At 51.2% G+C, this 23,114-nt stretch overlaps 2 protein-coding genes across 2 annotated transcripts in view; one reads left to right on the top strand and one right to left on the bottom strand.

Moving 5' to 3' along the window:
• Positions 1–946: 946 nt before the first annotated feature.
• Positions 947–10,430, bottom strand: IL31 (interleukin 31). Its single transcript, XM_064577687.1, has 3 exons — positions 10,301–10,430; positions 2,690–2,838; positions 947–1,339 (listed from the first exon to the last, which is right to left on the bottom strand). Exons 2-3 carry the CDS (start codon positions 2,801–2,803, stop codon positions 947–949), a joined length of 507 nt encoding a protein of 168 aa, XP_064433757.1. The 5' UTR covers positions 2,804–2,838; positions 10,301–10,430.
• LRRC43 (leucine rich repeat containing 43) overlaps positions 6,391–23,114 on the top strand; it is a 19,921-nt gene continuing 3,197 nt past the window's right edge. Inside the window, exons 1-12 of the mRNA XM_054510242.2 lie at positions 6,391–9,058; positions 10,428–10,688; positions 11,740–11,850; positions 13,261–13,400; positions 14,879–15,117; positions 15,722–15,909; positions 16,486–16,712; positions 18,486–18,627; positions 18,779–18,922; positions 19,002–19,187; positions 19,527–19,563; positions 19,686–19,730. Of these exons, the coding sequence (XP_054366217.2) occupies positions 8,639–9,058; positions 10,428–10,688; positions 11,740–11,850; positions 13,261–13,400; positions 14,879–15,117; positions 15,722–15,909; positions 16,486–16,712; positions 18,486–18,627; positions 18,779–18,922; positions 19,002–19,187; positions 19,527–19,563; positions 19,686–19,730 (2,140 nt within the window). The 5' untranslated portion in view covers positions 6,391–8,638. The remainder of the gene's footprint in view (positions 9,059–10,427; positions 10,689–11,739; positions 11,851–13,260; positions 13,401–14,878; positions 15,118–15,721; positions 15,910–16,485; positions 16,713–18,485; positions 18,628–18,778; positions 18,923–19,001; positions 19,188–19,526; positions 19,564–19,685; positions 19,731–23,114) is intronic.

The raw sequence follows: 23,114 nt of genomic DNA, 5'->3' as shown, positions 1-23,114 counted from the left end.
CGTTGCCAGATGATGCCGATGCCCCTGGTCCGGAGACCACACTTTGAGAACCATTAGTCCAGAGGATCTCAAAGAACCATTCACAACTTTGGACTCAACATTTATTCAAATGGTAAAATCTTTGGCCCTGGATCTGAAGAAGTCATGGATGCAATGATGGAACAGGACTTCCATCAGCAGGAGTGGAGGCACTGGAAATCCAGCGTGGAACCACGCAGAAGACACTTGAGGGATTGTTCAGTCCCAGGCATGCCATACATGCTTCTAAGACCCAGTCACTGCCCAGAGAGGGACAAAGGTCAGGCAGAGTGGTGAAGAGCAAGCTTGAGTCTGGGTCCCATGCCTGAATAGCTGTGTAGCCTTGGGCAAGTGGCTAAATGACTCCTTGCCTCAGTTTCCCCACCTCTAAAAAGAGGACAGTAATGGTACTTATGTGGCCTGGCATAAAGGATATGCTCGATAAATAGTTGTCACTGCTGGAATTACTATTATTTGCTACTGAGCCTCTCCGATGGGGAGAAGTACAGTGAGAGAAAAGGTCTCCACTTCCACAGCGTATCCCATGCTCCCTCAGCCCCAATACCACCCAGCCTGGATTCCCAGCCACCAATTTTAACCCCCTCACAAAATCCAAAACAGATTATGAGAAAAGTTCAATATAATTTATTAAATAATTCCCGAGGGCTCCTTGAAGGAACATTAACAGTTCTCAATACAATAAAGCCAATAAATTAACATCGGCGCCTCGTCCTGTGTTCACAGAGGCGTAACGAGGATAAGATCTAAGTCTGCAGAGGAAAAACATCCTGTAAATACCAAGAGTGATAACAATGACCTAATCTGAGATCTTTTCAAGTGAATTCACACATTTATACCTCAGTCCTCCCAAGACTAGCCCATCTGGGGATTCATTGAGATTATTCATTGGAATAATTTACTTTGGCTGTCAGTGATGGTGTCTCAAGGTTTCATACATGTCCGCCGTTCCAGAAGGAATAGGTTTAGCCAGATGGCCTTGCATGACCTGCTGGGGTCCCGGGTTCAGTGATTTAAGCACATGGCCCAGGCACGCTGAGAACTGTTGTAAAATCGTCAAGATGAAGCTTTTACTTTCAAAGGTATCTGCAGGCACAGAAACTTCTGTTTCTGGCTCGTGTTGAAATTTGAGTTTGTCGAGCTGTTCTATGATTTTATTGATAATGTTCTTATCTGATAATGGCCTGATCGCCCTGAAATAAGGCAGGATGGCTGAACTGTTGATGCGTGGTGGTTGGGAGTCAGAGGTGAGACACGGCAGCAAGAAATGGTTGGATTCCGGCACCCCCATCTCTTTCTTCAGCTGTGGAATGAGGAGGAGAAATGGGTGAGCATTAGGTTTGCAGTAACACCTAGAAGCCCCAATGCTAACATTTGAATGCTCCCTCTGTGATGGGTGGGGGGCAGGGCGCTTCCCCCTGCCATCTCTTGTTGAGGCTGTGGTCATCACTATTTCCCTTCCCAGAAGAAACTAAAGCTCCGTTGGTTTGCGAAGCTGGCCCAAGCTCAAGTGGCAGGCCCAGAATTCTAACCCATGTCAGCAGCAATCCCACAGACTATGCCAGTAACTGCTGCTCCATCCTGCCTCCCCGGCCCATCTGCCCAAGGCCTTCACAGCCCCCTGGGATCTTCTCTTCGCTGCTCAGGGCCTCAGAGAGCTGGGGAATAGGAGAACATCTGGGTTTCCATCCTGCTTCTTATTCTTTGTGCCTCTGGGTTAAAGCCAATGTATCCCCAGCTCACGTATGCATGTCTGGCAAGGCCTCCAAGATGCCGTGGAGAGTTTTTCCAAAATTACCATGGACTCCAGACCAGGCCCTCTCCTGTCCCTCTTCCTAAGGACTAAGAGCTTTTGGGTTCACCTGAAGTGCTAAGAACACCTCACCAGCCTGAACTGCCTAGTCACCTTGGCCAGTAACTAAGCGTCTATAAAAACCAAGGCGAGGGTTTACATGTCAGGGTGGAAGGGAAGGGCAAGGCCAATTTCATGAGTTGTTTCCAGGTTTTGGTTTTTATTTGTTTAATCAAAGCTGCCTACGAGGTTCTATCTTGATCACAACTCTGAGAAAATGAGAGTATTCACATTTATTCAGCCTCAAACTTTCCTCCCAGTGGGGCTGGGCTCAGAAGAGCCTCTGGTAGAAGCAGTCTGGGTCCTAATTAAACAATGAAGTAGTATACAAACAGACACCCAACTTGTTAACTGCCCTTCTTTGCGGTAAGAAAGACTCTCTGTGACCCAGGTGAGGATTTTAACGTCCTGAGTTCACTGAGACCTCATTTACAGCTTAGGTTGACATTCGCTGCTCCCTAGCAGGCTCCTAAATGGTCAGGCAAGATGGCCCGTCTCTAGGGATGTGCTTCAGGTAGGAAAATCCACGTCATATTACTGTGAACCAAATATGCTAGGGATGAACAGACCTGCTAAAGCAGATCCTATAGTACATGAGAGGTTGTTGAATTTCAGGCTGTCTGGGCTAATCTCTGCCTCCGACCCTCATAAAAAGTCCGTCATAGCCTGTCTCATTGTTCCCGTCCCTTTCTGGGGTATCCACAGCCCTAGGTTCAGGTCTGAAAAGAGGAGGCTTCTTCTGGGGGCAACAGAAGGCATTTTAAAGAAATGACCCAGAAAAGAAATCTGTAGTATACTTACGTAGTCTTCCAAAAGTCCCTTCGACAAGGGCTGTAATTCCAAGATGATTTTCCGCACATCACTTGGTTGTAGCTGATGGATGGGCACCGTCTGGGAGGTCAGTGAAGTTTCCATGAAGCAGAGCAGGAACAGGGCAAACCTGGCGGGTCCTGGTGAAAGAAAACAATGCTGTGAGACACATGATCAGACACGCCGTGCCCACCCCAGCTGCCACCACCCCTGGCTGAGCCCCTCCAGAGTCTTCCCCTCTTTTTGAGGAGACAAGACCGTGCTCACGAACGGGGCGGTGGGACCCGGTAGTACCTGCGTGGGAGAGCATGGTGAGTGCACGAAGCCTGCTTTGGCAACAGCTTCTGGAGTCAAATGTGCTCGCCATGGTCCTCGGGAGATATATAAAGGGCCAGATGTGGGGGAAAAGAATGATCAATGTCCCCCGCCCATGGCAAAATCATTGATCAGCTTTTCTCCAGAAAACACTCAAAATTCTGCGGCCCGAGTTTGGGCGAAATCAGGGCTGGAAGGAAGCGCTGAGGTTACCCTCAAGGCAGATGCCTGACTCAGTACAGACACACACAGGAAGGCACACACATCTCTGCCATTTCTTCTGGGAAAAAAGCTTATTGATATGACTAGAAGAAATTTCATAGCCCAGATTTGACAGGCATAACTCCCCAGGAACAGGTGATTCACAGGAGTTAAGGACCAGTGCCCCATGGGGAGTTTCTGGGGAGGGTCACAGTGAGTGTGCGTAGGTGTCAGGGGGGCATGAGGTTTTCAAAATGTATTACCTTTGTAAGTTTCTGAAGCAAGCCCATGCCAGGGTGCAGGTTGGCCCCGAGAACCACTGTGAATGTGGCGAGTCAAAGGCTCACTCGTCTCCACTCTGTTTGGCCTTGAACATCATTGGATTCTCAAGTGTGCCTGGCAACAGCAAGGCCTAGAACCAGAATCTGTGCTCCAGAGTGATTTGTTGAAGGCACTTATTCCTATTTTGAGTGCCAACATTGACCAGGAACTCTTCTAGGGTCTTAGGAATGGTGGCAAAGAAGTTAAACAAGGTCTCGGCCCTGATAAAGCTGGTGTTCTAGCAGGCAATGGGCAGGAAGTAAGAAACGTGAATAAACAAGAAAGTGTAAGGTAATGATAAGAACTATGAAAATAAAACAACGTGATGGGATAGAGAGTGGTGGGTGAGATACTTTAAGTCAGGTGATGAAGAATAGTTTCTCTGGGGAGGTGTCTGCTGTGGGAAGATCTGGGGAAAGGGTACTCCAAGCGTAGGGGACACTTGTGCAAAAGTGAGCTTGGTGTGGCCAAGAATTGCAGCTGCAGCAAAGTTAGGGAAGTGGAGGGTGGTAGGGAGGGGGGCAGAGGCCAGGTCACAGAGGACCTTCTGAGGCCATGATAAAGAACTTGGGTTTTATCCCAAGTGTGACAAGGCACCACCGGATGGCTGTCAGAGGGGGAATATAGAATCTGGTATACTTTAAGAAGCGAGAATGAGATAGGCTGCTAAGAGGAGAGTGGATTGTGTGAATCCAAGATGGAAGCAGAGGACCAGTTGGGAGATTATGTGGCTGTCCAGGTAGAGATGATGGTGGATTGGACCAGGGTAGAGTGGATGGGGATGGAGTCCAAAGAACCGGCTGATGGACTTATGTGGATGGAAGAGGAATCAGGGATGACTCCTAGGATTTTGATGAAGCAACTGGATAGTTGATATGCAGAGAAGGAAAAGAAGTCTAGAGAGGGGAAATTGAGAATCCTGTCTGGAATGAGTTCAGTTCAAGATGCCCATTGGGCATCTATTTGATGACAAGTTAGCCATTGGGTAGGAGTCAAGAGCACAGGGACAAGGTCAGGCTGGCGCCATCCACAGAACCCAAGATGCACAATGGAAGAGAGAGTTGGAAACCCCCTTCTACCCTTAAACCCAAGTCCCCCTCCAGCCCCTGCTGTCTCTTTCCTCTTCTTATCCAAGCCTCTTGACAGAATGGTCTACACACACTTTTACCTTACTTCCCAAACCACCACAATATGGTTTTACCCTAACAATTTAATCAAAATCCTCTAGCAAAGTCCACGGTAGGCAGAATTTTGCCCACATGACTTTCACCCTCTGATGTTTACTCCCATAATTTCATTACATTACAGGGACTTTGCAGACGTAATTAAGGCTATTAATCAGCTGACCTGAAGATAGGTTGTTTGCCAGGTGGGTCCAATGTAGTTACACAAACCCTTAGAAACAAAGAGGAAAGCAGAGAGACTCGAACCATGGGAAAGACTCAACTGGCATTGCTGGCTTGCAGAGGGAGGCACCAGGTGGAAAGATGAGAAGAAAATGAATTTGGCCAAGAACCAGTGAGTTGGAGGAGGACCCTGGGTCCCAGTTGAGAACCACAGCCCCAGGTACTACTCTGGTGACGACACCCTGAGCAGAGAATCCAGTTACTCCACGCCGGACTTCTGACATACAGAAACTGTGGGACAGTAACTTTGTAGGTTCGAACTGCTGAGTTTATGGTATTTGTTATGGCAGCAGCTGGGAACCAATATAGTCTCCAGTGGCCTCATGTTGCCAGTCTTACTGGGTTCTTCTCAGCCTTCATTTTGACCCCTCCATGACACACAGTAATGCCAACCACTTCCTCCTTCTTGAAAACCTCTTTTTCCTCTTATTCTGTGACAATATTATCCTGACACATTTTGGCCCTCTGACAGTGACTTTTCGGGCCAAACCATCTTCCTGCCTGGTCCTTTAATGGGCATGTCTCCAAGGGCCCCACCCTTGATCCATGGTCCTCACACTTTAATGTCTCTCTCTTTCAAGCTTCCGATCTAAATGTCCATCTGCCTAATGGACATGTCCACCTGAATGCCTTGACATGTCCAAAGTCTAAGGATCTGAACCAGGGTAATAATGACTGTGGAGATGAATGGATGTGAATGGATTAGAGAAATCTGAAGGAGGCAAAATTCACAGGAGATGGTAGTTGATTGGATATGGGGATGGTGGAGAGGGAGGAGGTGAGAACTGCTTCTGGGTTTGTGGTTTGGGCGACTGGACAGATGGGGGTGCTACAAACAGAGAGGACCACAGGGCTCAGGTGAATGAAGAATTCAGTTTTGACATGGTGAGTTAGAAGTGTCATGGAACTCTCAGGTGAAGATGTACAGTGAGCCATTAGGCATTTGGATTTGCAACTTGAAGGAAGGAACTAGAGATATGGGTGCCATGTCTGTGTAGTGTGCCATCTTTGGGTACCATCTGTACATTGTGGTTGAGAAAACTGTAAGCCTACAAGAGGTAACCAATGAAAGACATGTGAGATAAGTGTGGAGGCCAGGGGTACACCTCTATTCACAGAACAGGGAGAAGAAGATGACGACAGTCTATAATGCTGAGAAGGCATTCTTGAGAGGGAGAGAGATACACTAGAAAAACCTGTCATGGAACAAGATGAAAAGTGGTTTTCAAGAAGGCGGATGTGATTAGCACCATCACAAGCCATGGAGAGGTCAAATAAGATAAAGGCTGAAGAGAGGTACTAGGTTTGGCAACATGAGGTCACTGGGAACTTTGCTAGAGGAGTTTGAATAAGTATTTGGGCGTGGGAGCTATACTGTGGTGGTTTGGGAAGTGGGGTAAAAGTGCACGCAGACCACTCTGTCAAGAAGCTTGAATAAGAAGAGGAAAGAGACAGCAGTGGTTGGAGGGGCACTTGTGGTGGAAGGGGGTTCCCAGCTGTTTCTTCTGTTGTGCATTAGGTTCTGCAGACCACCCAGAGTGGACCTTGTCCCTGGGCTCTTGACTCCTGTCCAACTGTTAACTTGACATGGAATAGATGCCAATGGGCATCTTGAACTTAACGCAATCCAGACAGGACTCTTGATTTCCGCTCTCCAGACTTCTTTTCCCTCACTGCGTATCAACCACCCAGTTGTTTCATCAAATTCCCAGCAGTCATTCCTGATTTGTCTCTTTGATTTGTTTATATCACTCATGGATATTTATCTTACTCTTTAAAAGGACATGTGAGTCTTTTTTTTGTCTTATAACCCAGTTTTAGAGAATTTTTCTAATAATAGTAAAGGTGTTCTGACATAGGGCAGTCAAAAAGGATGATAGGTGTCTACCACAGTGGGTGTTTTCAGATAGATCACATTAATAAATTGGACTTCCTCAAAGTTAAAAATGTTTGGTCTTCTAAAGACACTGTTTAGAGGATGAAAAGACAAGCGTAGACTGGGAGAAATATATTTGCAAATCACAATATGACAAAATATATAAAGAACACTAAAGCTCAATTTTATTAGGATTAGGCAATTGTTTCTTTAAAATGACACCAAAAGCACAAGCAACATAAGAAAAAATAGATAAATTACACTTCATTGAAATTAAAAACTTTTGTGGGTAAAAGGACACTATCAAGAAATTGCAAAGACAACCACAGAATGGGAGAAAATATTTGGAAATTATATGTAAAACAGGGGGCTGATATCCAGGATATATATTTTTAAAAACTTTTAAAACTCAACAATTAAAAGACCAAAAAAATTTTTTTTAATGACCAAAAGATTTGAATAGACATTTCTCCAAAGATATACAAATGGCCAAAAAGTACATGAAAAGTGCTCAATATTGTTATGAGTCAGGCATTAGGGAAATGCAAATAGAACCCACAATGAGCTACGTCACACCAACTAAGATGGCTATCATTAAAAAAACAAACAGTAAAATAATAGTGTTGGTAAAGATTGTAAAAAGTTGGAATCTTCATATATTACTGATGGGAATGCAACATGGCGCAGCTTCTGTGTTAAATGGTTTGGCAGTGCCTCAAAGTGTTAAACATAGAGTGACCATGTGACCCAGCAATTTCATTCCTAGGTATCTACTCAAGAGAAATGAAAACATATGTTGACACAAAGATATGTACAGGAATGTTGAAGGCAGCGTTATTCATAAGAGCCAAAAAGTGAAAAAGGCCAAATGTCCCCTAGCAGGGGAATGGATAACAAAATGTGGTCTATCCATACTATGCAATATTACTCAGCCATAGAAAGGAATGAGGTGGGGCGCCTGGGTGGTTCACTCGTTAAGCGTCTGAGGGTCCTGGGATCGAGCCCCGCATCGGGTTCCCTGCTCTGCGGGAAGCCTGCTTCTCCCTCTCCCACTCCCCCTGCTTGTGTTGCCTCTCTCACTGTGTCTCTCTCTGTCAAATAAATAAATAAAATCTTTAATAAAAAAGAGAAAGGAATGAGGTACTGATACATGCTACAACATGGATGAAACTTGAAAACATTATGCTAAGTGAAAAAAGCCAGACACAAAAGAACAAATATTGTATGATTCCATTTAATATGAAATACTTAGAAGAAGCAAATCCATAGGGACAGAAAATCTATTAGCGGTTGCTAGGGGATGGGTTGATGGGGGGATGGGGATTGACTGCCTAGTGTGTATGGGGTTTCCTTTGGGGTGAGGAAAAAGTTGAAAATCAGATAACAGTGATAGTTGCACTATGAATATAGTTGCATTGTGAATATACTAAAAATCACAAAATTGCACATTTTAAACGGGTGAATTTGGGGGTTTGTAAATTGTATCTCAATAAAGATGTTGCGTTTCCAAATTATAGGAACCAGAATCACTTGATCCCACTTATTTCTCAAACCTGTGCCCAGGAGCCCTTACTGTTTAGCCAGCAGTAGACTAGATGCTAGATGCCCTGAGAATGGAGAGATGAATGAGATTGCTTCAGTCTAAATGGGATCTCGGTGCTAACATGGTTCTATTTGCAGACGGTGTTAAAGCCCGTGACTCAGGGGTTAAAGAGATCCACATTGGAATCCACTGGTTAGAATCTTGAGATTGTTTGACCTTGGGCTCATTTCCCCTTTCTAGATCTATCCAAAGGGCATGATAATTGGCACTTTTTTCATATGGGAAGCGCTCGGCACCTACTAGGAGCTACAGCCGTTACAGCTCCCCCCGTCCCCTTCCCGGCTTGCGGTGGGAAGTGTACTATTATCCCGTTTTACAGCTGCGAGCACAGATGGGTCAGAAGAGAAAACCCAGGTCGTCCCCGCCTGAGGCAAGGTGTCGGATTCCCGGTCGGGAAAAGTCCGCACACACCTGTTAGTCGTGGGTTTCGGGAGCGCCTGCGTGCCGCGCGCCCCCGCCGGGACGAGCACGCGCCCGGCCCTGGCGCGCACGCGCGTGTGTCCCGGCGGTTGCCTAGCGACCGGCTAGGCAGGGGTCGCGCGGCCATGGAGAAGCCGGGCGTGACCCTGAGCGCCGCGGTCCGGGAGCACCTGAGACGCTTGTGTCTGCGCGAGTTCCCGTGCGGCACCGGCAGCTGGGTGCGGGCGCCGGCGGGCGGGGGGCGGCCCGACGAGGGACTCGGGGATCTGGGGGACGGACGGGACTGAGCAGGGGCGGGCGGGGCGGGGCCGAGGGGCCGCCAGCCGCAGGACGTGGCTCATCTGGAGAAGCCGGGGGGATGGGGGGTTGGACCTGGGCATTTAGGGAGCGGGCTGACCTGAGGTGGGGGCTGGGACACTGCTGGGGCCGACGGGATGGCTCCCCCGCGGCGCCCCTCCCCCGCCCCGTCTGTGGGCCTGACCCAGAGAGGAGGGCAGGACCCCCAGCCTGAGCACATCAGGCTGACCTGGGGTAGGGCTTCTCAGTCTGTTAAAGACACCAGGCCCCTTTTGGGGTGAAGAGCCTTTGCCTGGGCCAAGCGCTTCCTGACCTTCAGGTGCCCCAGATCTCGCAGAGCGAGAGCCCCCAGGCCCAGGGCCGCAGGGTCCTGAGCAGGCCCTGTTCTGAGGCCTGCAGAGGCTGGTGGGTCTGGGAGAAGGGGCTTCCTCCCTCCCTTCGTGTCTCCTTGTGTCTAAGGCCAGAAACACTTCCCTTCCAAGGCTTCTCCCTGGGGAGCAAGTGGTGGCTCAGGAGGGCTAGAGCAGGGGTGTCTCCCCCCGCATCAGCTAGGTGCTCCTGCTGGGGATGAGGAGCATGACAATGACAACCTGCCGCCCCTCAGATGTGCACAGGACTATCTTGGGGGACTGGAATGTTTCCCTCCCACTTGCTGAAAAGCTGGCGCCCCCCACACTGGTAAGGGGCTAAGGGGAGGTCAGTGTTCCCATTTTCATAGAGGAGAACGCCGAGACACCAGTCAAGGAACTAAATCATTTGTTTGTTTCATCAACAAACATTGTTGCACACCTCCTGTGTGTGCCTGGCATCCATGCAGAGCTTTGGGGTTGCACGGATGTCTCTCAAGAGTCTCCTGGAGGAAGGGCTGGGAGAAAGTCAACTCTGGGACTCATCCTTTCATCATCCACTGGCATCTCAATTCTGAATTCATCTTTCCAGCCTTGCCCCTTCGTCCTCAAAAACCTTTCCTTGGTTAATACATCCCCCAGAGGGCCTTTCGCACCTCCTAGCTTCTAGTACATAAATCTTTCTGAAATGTTTGGTTGCTTTCCCCTGCTTCTTCAAGGTTCCCAGCTTGAGTGAACTCTTAAAGGCCGGAATGTAGTTCTCGGTCTGTAGTTCTATCCGTGGCTAATAATCAGTCAAAATTATTGACTACTCACCGTCTAAACGTCTAAACTCTTTGTCTCTGATTGTCCTATCTTACGATCTGCTCTATTTGGGGAGTCTCGAATCCTTGAGAGGGGCTGAGCGACTGAGTAGCGAAATTCTCCACCTCCACCACTGCAGAATAAGTCACGCTTTCTTCCTCGAACTTGGCGAACATGGAAGGAGCTGGTCCCCAGAGAGGAGGAGGCCGTGAACCCTGGGGAGGAGACCGTGGAGGCACTGCTGGGCCTGGTCCGCAGCCCCCACTCACCCTGGGCTCTGCTGGAGGGCTCCAGTGCAGAGGACCATTTTCTGAGAGAACTGGCCATCCAGAATCCCCTGGTGCTCAAAGACACCTTCTTCTACTCCTACTTCAGGTCCCTACGGGTGGTGGACAAGCAGGTAAGAGCCGGGAGTTGCTGCTGGGGAGGCCATTCGCCCTACAGAATTGTACAGTCCTTAGTGGTGGGTCCTCAGTGTTAAGTGGGAGGAAGGATGGGAAGGTAGCTGTGCCCCCCGAATTGATTTCACCGGTCCCCCCACCAAGCAGGGCCAGCTGCGCATTTGTTGGTGTCTTCTTTCTTCACCCCCCGAGAGGGGGGTCATCCAGGTGTGTCTTGTAGAGCTGACTTCCGGTGCACCCTGCAGTCGGCCCTCCTGGGTCCTAGAAGAGACGTTTAAAGTGCCTGTATTGGTTTTACTTAAACTGTGGGGGCCTGGGGTTAGGGAGGGTTGGCATGGTACCGTATTAGTTTCTGTTATGAAAAAGGCTTCTTCGCTGCTGCCAAATAACGGAGCCCCAAACTGCAACCTCAGCCTTCCTACCTTTCCTTCTCCTTCCCCAGAGAAACTGTGAACTTACACAGTACCAGGCATGAGGAGTGAGAGCCACTCCTACCAATTTGCTGGGACCTTCCCCGTGTCCGCTCTGAAAGTTTTGTGTCCTAGGAACCCCTCAAACCTGGGCAGACTGGCACAGTCACCAGGAAGGGCCCTAGTGTCTTTGAGGTCACAAACACCCGAGGATTCACAGATGGACCCCTCGGAACTTCGGGTCTGACCCTGCTGGGCGTCCGCCAGCCATTCCTTACAGCCTCGGGGTCCACTGTGGCCCAGGGGTAGACAGCAAAGAACATGGCATCCCTGCCCTTGGGAGCTCACAGTCCAACAGGGGACACAGGACACTGAGCTGGAAGTTGGACAACACCTCGGGGGGGCGGGGTGAGGGCAAAGAGGTGAGAGATCCCCGCCGGGGTCGAGGCACAGGGGTCCTGGTGGGATGTGCAGGGGAGCAGCTCAGGAGGTCAGTGAGGGGGAGGATGGGGGTTGGCGTGTGCGACGCGACTCCCTCAGGAGGGGAAGTGGCTGTCGCTGTCCTCCTGTGGACCCCATTTCTGCTCCACAGCTGCCTCGCCCACGAGAGCGCCTAGCTTCCTGCCCCCTTCCCTTCCAGGTGAGCCTGGTGGATAAAGGTCTCCTGAAATTTCAGAAACTTGAAGAGTTGGTACTGAGTGCCAATCAAATCAAGGAGATCGACGCCGTCAACCTGCCCCCAACCCTCAAGGTAAAGGAGCCCAGGCTCCATGTAGCATCTTTGTTCTGGCGCAGCCCAGAGACCCTGCCCCTGCCTTGTCCTGCCACCCAAAGCTTCAGCCAGTGTGGCTGTATGCCAAGCTTTGGAAAGGGAGGCCAGAGTCCTCAAAAAAGTAGAATTTCTGTGTGACCCAGCAATGCCATCTCTAGGCATATGCCCCAGAGAATTGAAGGCAGGGACTGAGATTCTTGCAGCCAAAAGTGGGGCCAACCCAAATGTCCATCCACAGATGAGTGGGTAAACAAAATGTGGTCTCTCCATACCGTGGGATGTTGCTCAATCAGAAAAGGAATGAGTCATGCCGCAGCATGGATGAAACTTGAAAACATGATGCTGAATGAAAGAGGCCAGACCCAAAAGGTCACATATTAGGTGATTCAACTTGCACGAAATATCTAGGAGAGGCAAATCCACAGGGACCGGAAGCAGAGCAGAGGTTACTAGGGCAGGGGTGAGGGCGATGGGGAGTCACTGCGGTACACGACGGGTACCCACTGTGATGGGCACAGAGCATCCGTCTGGGGTGATGAAAACTTTCAGAAATAGGAGTGATGATGTTGGCTGCATGATGATGGGACCCCACGTAACGCCGCTGAACGGTACACTTACAAGTAGGGAAAATGGCAAATCATAAATATTTTGCCACAGTAAAAAAAAAAATCATTTTAAGAAAAGCTAGCCTGGGCTTTATTATGAATTTTCTGCTGAACCAACCAAAATGGTCTCAATTTTAAATTAAATGTGGAAATTCATAGATTTTTGTGGCAGAAGGGACTCAGAACTATGGCTCAGTGCCAGGCCTAGGAAGAAACCAGGCGAGGCCTCGGAGCAGAAATCCAAGAATGCTCTGTTATCCTCCAGTGAGTCCTTACTCCAGCCAGGGGCCCTTTGGCTTTCCCAGAGACAGGCTGCCGTGGGCTGGGCAGTTGCCAAATTGCTATGCCTGTCCCCATCCACTCCACCATCCCCTCCCATGCCGAATTTCCACGTGTCCTTCACAAAAGGAAAAGAAACTTTCTAACACCTGCTGCAGAAATATTTGTTCCCCATATTTTATTTTATTTTATTTTTTAATTTATTTTGAGAGAGTGAGTGAGAGAGAGCATGAGAAGGGAGAGGGAGAGGGAGAAGCAGGCTCCCGCTGAGCCAGGAGCACAATGTGGGGTTCGATCCTGGGACCCCAGGATCACAACCTGAGCCAAATGCAGACACTTAACCGACTGAGCCACCCAGGCGTCCCTTTCCCCCATATTTTAAAGGGAGCCCGGGTGGGCGCAGGGCAGCCTGGTATGAGAACTTCCCCGTTCCACCCGCTGTTTCTCAGGGAGGGAGGGAGGAGGACGGATGGACTCAGAGGCCCGTTCTTTCTGCTCCTCCCAGGTGCTGGAGCTCTACGGCAACAAGATCAGCAGTCTGAAGTGTCTGTGCACTAGCCCGCCCCCTTTTCTCCAGCACTTGGGGTTGGGTCAGAACAAGCTTCTGGGCCCCTTGGAAAGTCTGTATGTCACCGCGGATCACTGGTAACTCAAGAGCCCGGGATGGAAAGAGAGAGAAGGGCTTAAGCCTTAGGTTTGGGGGGTGCCTTGAAGAACTCAGCTTTGCTCTTTTCTATAATAACTGCTGGTTGGCTGTCAGCTCCAGAGCTAGGATTCATGTCTCTGACTGAATAAGCCAAACTTCCCACTGCAGCCCAGGGAAGGATTACAAGAGGTGGCGGGAGTGGGTCAGACCTTTCGCTTTGAAGCTTTTAGAGCAGGGCTGCCGACATCGGAGTGGGCAACGGTTGGTTGTGGGGCTGTCTCATGTGGCATCCCTGGCCTCCACCCACTAGCTGCCAGGAGACCCCCACACCAGTTGTAACCACCCAAAGTCTGTAGACTCATGCCATGGCCAGAGTACCGTGTGTTCTGATTTTTTATTTGGAAAACATACTTCCTCTAAACCGAGGTAACCTGCTTCATGCCAGGTGTGAGTTTCATAAAAACACGTAAGTGAAACCGCTGTCTTTCACTGCCTTGAAATTCACAAAGGAGGCTACCCTGCTCACGGATCGGTTTTGCTGATGTCTTCCCAGTCTTCTTGAAGGCTGACATTGGATAAGGTCCATGGGCTGACCTCATGAGATGTGTTTCTCGGGTGTTTCCCACTGACTGGCTGCCCGGGGCCAGGAAAGCAGGGCAGGAGGGGAGGGGAGGTGCCCAAGTTCAGTCCACTGGAGACCGGAGGGTATGACGTGCTGATGACATGCCCCTTGCGTTCTTCTTGCTGCTGTGTCAGAGCTGGGACCAGTTTGCTCTGTGCAGTGGGGAGAGCACCCGTGCCCCCCTTCCTGGCCCTTTCCTCCAGACTGGGATGGAGGGCGCCTCCCTTGTCCTCACTGGCGTGTTCTTCTTCACTCATGTGCCCCCAAGACATGAATCACAGGGCTTCCTACGACCATGAGCCAGTGGGGCCTTTGGAAGGCGTCCTCCAGCTTCTGCACCCCTCAAGTTTCACGCACCCTCTTCCCAGGTCCCCATATTTACCGGCCCCTCTTACCCCACCCACTGCTCCTCCCCACTGGCTTCCTTCTGTCTTCCTTGCCACTGTCAGTCTTTGTTGAGAACCTTCTAGATGCACAATGCTGTATCAGGATCTCTGGGCAGTACCAAGAGTTTAACTGAGAAGAGATCTGTGTAAATGGAAGTCATTGCAGGCAGGAGGTGACCAGGGCCATCTCTATGTCACACTGAGGATGGCAGTGTCATGGGGGGGGGAGGGGATAGTAGAACCAAGAGGTGCTTCTCAACAGGGGGGCAAACTTGAGTCAAGAGCAGCTAACTTGGGAGTCGGGACTGGGGCTCCTATCCCACCCTCAGCACGGGCCTGCTGTCTGTCCTGGACATGGGGTGCTGGGGGGTGTTGAGCAGGGCGGGCCCGGCGCGTGACCACAGCTGCCTGTCCCCATCCCCACGCTCACCCTGCCTCTGACTCCTGGATGGCCCTGCTCCCCTTCGAGGCCCAACCTCATCTCTCTGGACCTGAGCTTCAACGACCTGACGGACCTGCAGGGCATGATCGCCAGCCTCAGCACCCTCCCACACCTGCGGCTGCTCGGGCTGCAGGGGAACCCCCTGGCCCTGGTGCCCTACTACCGAGGCTTCACCATCGACAGCCTGTCCGGGCTCTGCGTGCTGGACGACATCACCGTGTCTCCCAGTGAGAAGCATCAGTTCCGGGGGCTCAGCCACAGTGGGGGTGAGGGAGCGGATGGGCAAGGGGGGAGGGGCTGGCGTCTGCTCACTGGCCCACCATGGAACTGGGTGGCCTGTCCCGGCAGCTCCCCAGTTAGTCAGGGGTAGCTCACCTTCTTGGGCACGTTCTCTCCCAGATTTTTGATCTCTGTAATTGGGGTTTGGGGACAGAAGTGGTAAGGAGGCTGAGACCATCCTAGGCCAACAGGAAACATTCTTTCAATTTCTTTACTTTTGTGATGGCTTGAGATCACCCCCTGGTGGCCCATGCCGCAAGCCGCATCAGAGCCTTCTCAAGGTGAGGGTGACGGAACATGGGTCATCAGAGCTTCCTGTGTGCGGGCTGCGCTAAGGCAACACCGATTCTTCATCTGTAACCATCCTGCAAAGGCAGCTACTATCGTTCACATTATACAAATCCGGAAAACAAGGCTTAAGGGCGATATCTTACCGAAAAGGGACTTACTCCAAATCACTGTGCTTTAACTTCGCAGAACTGGGATTTGAACCCAAGTCTGCCAACTTCGAGGCTCAGCCCCGCCTGCAGGGAACCGGCTGGGCCTGCCCTCCCCTGCTGTCCCCCTCACTTCTGCCCCGTCCCCTTGCAGACCTCTTGGCCCATGAGGCCCAGCTCGTGGTGACTATTGGAAATGTCAAGGGCGTTCTGGACACCTCCATCCTGGACCCGGAGCCGGGGCCTCAAGGCCCTTTTATTACTTACAGCTACTACGTGACCTACGATTTTGTGGAAGACGAAGACGGAGAAGGAAGTGATTACGGTGGCGTGCTGGCTGAGGTGTGTGCCCCGCGGGCTGCTCCCGGGCACTGGGGCGCATGCGCTGCACTTGGCTCCCCAGGGTCTCCTGTGCAGGCAGAACCGCTTCTTGGGGCCCAGAAAACCCCTTTCCTCGGAGCTTTCTGGTTCACACCCTACTTACTCTGAGAAGGGAAGCGGCTCTGTTCAGCCCCTTTCTTGCAGCTCCAGTTACTCACCTGTGTTCACCTCCTTCCTTTGCCCTTGAAATCCGAGCAAACGGCCTCACAAGGGGGCAACATTTACAACCAGGCCGGTTGCTCCCCACCCCATGCTTCTCCCCTCCTCTTCCGTCGCCCTTCTCAGGGAAAGCAGACGCGAGGGTATCATGCGACCAGGAGAGATGGGGGACACCCTACCTCCTGCAGAAATTGTCACTGTTCCTACTCCTATCATAGGCCTCTCAGAAGGGCCAAGATGGGCACTTTTTTTAAACCTCCTGCCCAAGCCCGCTTCCAGTTCACCGCGGCGCGGGCACCTGTTCACGCACATGCGCGCTGCGCGCGAGGAGAGGCCTGCGCGCAGCGCCGGGCGCGGGTGTCTGGCTCTCTCCCGCAGATCGTCAGGCCGTCGCCCAGCATGGAAGAGCTGGGCGAGGACATTCCCGAAGAGGTCTTCGAGGAGGCTGAAGACTCGCTGGAGTCCGGGCTGTCCACCCAGTCGGGAGAGCTGGAGGGTTCGGTGGCCTCGGGCGGGTCGGGGCCCTTGCCCAGGGTGACCGACTCCGCCGAGGAGCTGGCCAAGTTGCGGCCGCGAATGGACCCCCGGCTCTGCCCCTCCCCAGGGTAAGGACGGCGGCCGCGCGGGAGCAGGGCCTGGGGGCCTGGGGGGCCGCGCGGGAGCAGGGCCTGGGAGCCTGGGGGGCCGCGCGGGAGCAGGGCCTGGGAGCCCGGGCTCCCGCGAGCTCGGCCCGACAGCGGCCCCTGGGGACCCTCTGGGCCGGCGGCCGCGCAGGTGCGGCCGGGTTCGGTGGTCGAGGCCCCGGGAGCGCCCCCCCCCCCCCCCCCGGAGCGCAGCTGCGCCTTTGTCCCTGGACGCTCAGCTGACCTGAAGGCTGGGCTTTCGTTAGTCGGCGCAGAGGTGAGAGAGGGGCAGCCCTTCCCCTCCGCCCTCGGAGTTGAAAAGCTCCTCGGTTTAACTTTTTAATTCTAATGGAATTTATTCTGGCGTCTGACACGTGGTGTGGATCTCGCAGCCTGAGTAGCAGGTGCTTTCTCACCCTCCGAAGGCCCCCGTCACGGGCCGCGTGCGTATCACATGTTGTGTCTTATTTGATAATGAATCTTTTTCGATGATGAAGAATTTTACAAGAATTCAGAGTCACTTCTCATTGAGTCTTGAAGCTCCGTTAACTGGTTCGGTAACTCGCTTCAAAACATGGAGCCTGGTTTGCGAACTTCCTGCCATCAGCTGGTGGTGTCACCTGATTCTTCTGACGGCCAGAGCCCCGAAAACAGGAGTTGCAACCGAGTTCTAATGAACTGAGCTTTCGCCCCACGCAGATTTTGCTGCCGATGCCCTCAAGGAACTGGGAAAACGAGTTTCTCTTGAAGCTAAAAGAGTTATTATTATTATTTTTTAATTATTTAACTTCCACCGAGGGTAAAGGATTCAGGCTTGTGGAGACTCTGAGGGGGCTGCTGTGGGCCCCTGTGCTGAGTTCCCGTGGGTGACAGAACGAGGGAGGAGGCTACCCCAGCTGTCAGAAGAGCGGGAGCCCCCAGCCAGCCCCGAGCCAGGCTCCCTGGTTAACCCCAGCCTTGTGGTCCTGGTCGCTGTGGTGGTGGTGGTTGTTGAATTTTTGGAAATAGTAACCATACAATAGAACCACAAATGATTCTGCCTTAAAAAATATGTCAATTAGAAAATAAAAGTTTCTCCTCCTGCATCCATCAAACTCATCCCATAGAGTGAATTACCCTTTTATTTATTTATCTACTTTAAGTAGGCTCTATGCCCAATGTGGGGCTTGAACTCAGGACCCCCAAGATCAAGAGCTGCATCCTCTCCCGAGTGAGCCAGCCAGGCGCCCCAGAATGAATTACTCTGAATAGTTTTGTGCATCTAGTTCCCTGTTTCTTCTTACACGGTCATATATGCGAACATATATACTCCTATAATTTTTTTTCTCAAAAAATGAACTCCTGTTCTGTGTCTCAGTTCGAAATGTGCTGATTCTGCATGTGGCACTGGACACACAGACCTGTTCTATTATTTTATTACAAAATAAATGATTCAAATGTAACCCACATATCCGGAAGTATCCACCTTACAGCCAAATGATGAGGGCCCCCAGGCAACCACTGCCCTTGACAAGAAACACCAGAACCTCCGAAGACTCCTTAGGCCCCTCCCTCCTTCCTAAGGGTCACTGTCAACTCAACTAACACCATGAACTCGTGTGCCTCTCTTCAGCCTTTCTGTAAATGGCATTGGGCAGTAATCCTGTGTGTCTGGCCACCTGTCACGCTGTGCGCACATCTCCTCACAGGCCTCGCCCTGGTCCCAGCCACGGCCTCCGGGTGACGGCCCCCCTGTCTTCCTCTGCCCTCCCCAAGGACGGTTCTCTTCAGCACCATCCGCAAGCCCTGGACTGATGTCATCGCCTGCAACTACGAGATGCACCACACGCTCAGGGACCTGCTGCCCCTCAAGGCCTTCCTGCTGGCGGGGACCACCGTGACCATCGTGGAAGAGAAGGTGGGTGACCCGGGCTCCCGTGTTCCGGGCTCCTGTCAGGGCATCACCAGGGGCCCTGCTGCCTTATTGGCGACCTCAGCGCCTTTCCAGCAAGATCCCAGCCAGCCCCCAGCCGCCTGCCGTCACTCGCGGCCACCTCGCCATCCCCTAGATTCTCTCCTGGCCTCTGGTGCCTCCGCCTGTCGAGACTGTGTTGCCTGCCAAGAAAGGAAAAGGGGAGAAGGACAAGAAGGGGAAGAAGGACAAAGACAAGAAGGACAAGGCCGGGAAAGGGGAGAAAGAGACGGCGCCGAAGGTACCTGCTGGACTGCCGGGGGCGCTCTGGGCCCCATCCCTGCCGGGGACACATCCACTCTCCCCGCCTCTCCCCACAGGAGCAGAAGGCGTCCAAGAAGAAGGAGCTTCCCAAGGAGCTCCGCCAGGACCCGCCCATCCTGCGGGTGCTGGGCAGCGGCTTCGTGGCCCTGGAGCCCCTGCTGGTGGGGGAGCCACTGGTGTCCGAAGTGTGCAACTTCGGGGTGATCCGCACCCTGGAAACTGACAGGCTGACCTTTCTCAGGGTACGGGGGGGCCCTGCCACACCCCTCCCCACCGAAACAGTGCTGGGCAGGGAAGGGCTGTGCGGGGGGCCCTGAGAGGCACGGGGTGGGGGGCGGGTGGTAGGGGCGGGGAGGGCCTCTCCTTCAGCCATGCGGTGGTGCCCAGCTCCCAGCGTTACGGGCCCAACGCCGTGGGCGGCCTTCTCAGGTGTGAGGAGTCTGGCCAGTGGGCAGGTCAGGCCCGCTCCTCCCTGGGAGACCTGCCCCCCCTTCCTGGGCCACCGGCAGGATCTGCAGCCACCCCTTCCCCAGTATCCCCCAACTCCAGTAAGCCTCTCCTGTCCTGGTTCTTTCTCTCAGGATGCAAAGAAGAACAAGAACAAGAAAGCTAAAAAGGGTAAGATCTAATGATGGTAACTGGGAGCAGGGAATGTTTCCTGAGGACCTTAGTCTGTTCCCACTGTGATAACAAGTCACAGCCTGGGGGGCTTATAAACAACAGACATTTATTTCTTGCAGCTCCGGAGGCTGGGAAGTCCAAGACCAAGGTGGCAGCGTCGTTAGGTAAGGGCCCTCTTCCTGGCTCGTAGCCAGCCCCTTCTTGCTGCGTCCTCACGTGGTGGAAGGGGCACAGGGACTCTCTGGAACTTCTTTTGTAAGGATACTAATCCCATTCATGAGGCTCTACCCTCACGACCTCGTCACCTCCCAAGGCCCCATCTCCTAATACCATCACTTCTGGGGGTTAGGATTTCAGCGTGTAAATTTTGCAGGGACACAAACATTCAGACCGTAGCAGGACCTGGGGAAGGATCAGCCTGATTTGGGACCAAGGAAATGGAAGGACGGAGAATCCTATCTTCTGGGCAGCGGGAAGGCCATGCCCACCCTAAGGACCCAGCCCTCCCTCTTTCCTGAATCCCCGAGACAAGAGCAGCTGCTGCAGGTCATGCTAAGGGCAGGAGAGGCAGCCTGGGGTAGGAGGCAGGTGAGGTGGGAGAGGGGGCTGAGTTGGGCCTGGCCCAGGGTCCTTCTGGCCCAGCAGTCTGGTGCCTGTTTCAGGTCATTGGTCCTATTTGCCCAACGAGGAGTCTGGGCTTGTTCTGTGAACAGGGGGCAGTCACTGAAGTGTCTACAATAGGTAAGCTTTAGATCTGAGCTGTAGAAAGAACCGGCTGGCTTGGAAGGAGCGATAGGAGACAGGGGACCAGCTGGGAGGCTACTGCGAAGTATAAGGCCAGGTCAGAGCAACACTGTTCCCGACAGCCGGAAAGTGCAAACGGCCCAAGGCCCATCAGTGGATGAATGCCCAGATGTGGCATTTCCACACAACAGGGATTCCTCAGCAGCTGAAAAGGAACAATGCCCGGCATGTGTATAGCCTGAGGAACCTTGAAAACATGATGGTGAGGAAAGAAGCCAGTCACAGAAGGCCACATAGTGTTTGATTCCGTTTATGTGAAATGTCCCAGGGCAGATGAATCCATAGGGACAGAAAGTAGATCAGTGGGGGCTGGGGGAGGGGTTGACTGCTAATGGGTACAGGGTTTCCATGTGGGGGGATGAAATGTTCTGGAATTACATCATGGGAATGGTTGAACAATGCTGTGAATATACTAAAACCCACAGAAGTATACATTTAAAAATAGTTAAAATGTTGACTATTATGAAAATTTTATCTTGATGAAAGGAAGTTCACCTAAACAAAGCAAAACAATGTATAGGCAAGAAATGCTAAGGGCCTGACGTGGAAATGGACGGCAGAGGTGGTGTGGAGGGAACAGGTCCGACAGTGACTGGGGGGCACGGGGGGCAGGAGAGGCTTCTGCCTGGGGCCTGCAACGCTGTACCCGGGGCTGGGCTTGGTTTTGCACCTGTGAAGTTGAAGTGTCTGGAGCGTCCAAGAGCCTTTCCCTCTCCTGCCCCTTGTCTCCCGATGCCTTCTCCATCTCCTCTGCCACCACCCCAGACAACCACCATTGCCACCTTGCTGCACCTCCTTCCTCCCACATGGCCACTCTGTCGGCTCCCCCGCGGCCACCAGGGCGACCGGGTTTGCAAGTCCGGCTGAGTCACCCCCCTGTTGGAATTTCTTCCATGACTTCCTGCTGGCTGCATCACAAAAATCCAGATTTCCATGTTCTATAAGCCCCCGAGAGTTCTGCTTGGCATACTTTATCTGCCACTGTTTACTCAGCTACTCCATCTGCCAGATCTCAGCTTCAGTTGCCTTCTTCAGGGAAGCTGATCCTCTGGATTAGGGTGGGCTCCCTTTTTTTCTTCATAGCATTTGATGGGTTTTGTTGTTTTGGTTTTGGGGTTTTTTTTTAAGGGATTTTATTTATTTGTCAGGGAGAGAGAGCACAAGAAGGGGGAGCAGCAAGTAGAGGGAGAAGCAGGCTCCCCGTGGAGGAAGGAGCCCGATGACGGACTTGATCTCAGGACCCTGGGATCATGACCTGAGCTGAAGGCAGATGTCTAACCAACTGAGCCACCCAGGCATCCTGAATCCAGTGTTTTCATCTGTAGTACTCAGCACCGTGCAAACTATAGAGATATGAATCCATGTAATTGTTTTATTTTTATTTTGCCCACTACACTGAAACTATAAGTGTGTGTGTGGGGGACTGCCCCTGCATTCTTTAAAGTCATACGATCCCCAGTCCCCAGCATAGTAGGCTCATAGTAGGCCATCAACATTGATTGAATGAATGAATCAGCTTATAGGTGGTATTTAAAACCATGAAAATATGTGTGCTTATGTTGACAGAGAAAAGGATTGAGCCCAGCACCCTGGGGTACTCTACAAATTTTGAGCAGGAAAGGACAAGACCTGGAAGGATCACATTTAACCATGTCCTAAAGCAAAATTCAAAGATATTGTAAGGAATACAAAAATAGCACGCCAGGTGGGGCACCTGGGTAGCTCAGTCTGTTAAGCATCAGACTCTTGATTTCAGCTCAGGTCATGATCTCGGGGTCATGAGATCAAGCCCCACATTGGGCTCTGTGCTTAGCGTGAAGTCTGCTTGAGAGTGTCCTCTCCCTTTCCCTCTGCCCCTCCCCCCACTTGCACACACTCTCTCTCTCCAAAATAAATAAAATCCTTAAAAAAAAATAGCACCCAAGGTAAAATTCACATATGCCATCCAATTAAAAAAAAAATCAGACATGCAGAAAATTCAATATATAATGAGAATTTATAAATCATAACTGACTCAGAAATGACATATATGTTAGAATTAGTAGACAAGGACATTAAAGCAGTTATTATAATTATATTCCATATATCTAAGAAGCTAAAGGAAAGATGGTGGTATGTAGCAATATGGACTATAAGCCAAACTTTTAGGGATGAAAACTACCATGTCACATTAAAAATACATTTACTGGGATTAATGGCATATTAGACAATTTAGAAAAAAAGTTTAGTAAACTGGAAGCAGTAGAGACTATCCACAATTAAACTCAGAAAAATGGCTGGAAAAAATGAACAGAGCATCAGTGAATTTTGAGACAAATTCAAAGGAACTGATGTCCATATAGTTGGAGTCCCCAAAGGAGAGTGGGGTAGGCAGAGAGAATATCTGAAGAAGTAATTGCTGAAACATTTCCAAGTTAGATGGAAATTATAAATAAACCAATCCAAAAAGTTCAGTGAACTCAAAACACAAGAAGCATGAAGAAAACTAAACCAAGCTAGATAGTAATAAAACGGCTTAAAATCAGTGATGAAGACAGAGGAACAAAGATAAAGATGACAGCAGTCTTATCAGGAAAATACCAAATAGAAGACAGTGAAAGACTTCTTAAACACTCAAAGAAAAATAACTATCAACTTAAAATTCTTTACCTAACAAAAATATCTTCCAAAAACAAAAGTGAACTGAACACTTTTCTAGACATACACATGCTGAAAGAATGTATCACCAGCATACTTGTATTACA

Source organism: Mirounga angustirostris, unplaced genomic scaffold (genome assembly GCF_029215605.1).
Source record: "Mirounga angustirostris isolate CCGP_5_RB_7025 unplaced genomic scaffold, mMirAng1.0.hap1 SCAF_14, whole genome shotgun sequence".
NCBI lineage: Eukaryota > Metazoa > Chordata > Mammalia > Carnivora > Phocidae > Mirounga > Mirounga angustirostris.
Note: the sequence above shows the minus strand (reverse complement) of the source record. Positions and strands in the feature narration are given on the sequence as shown.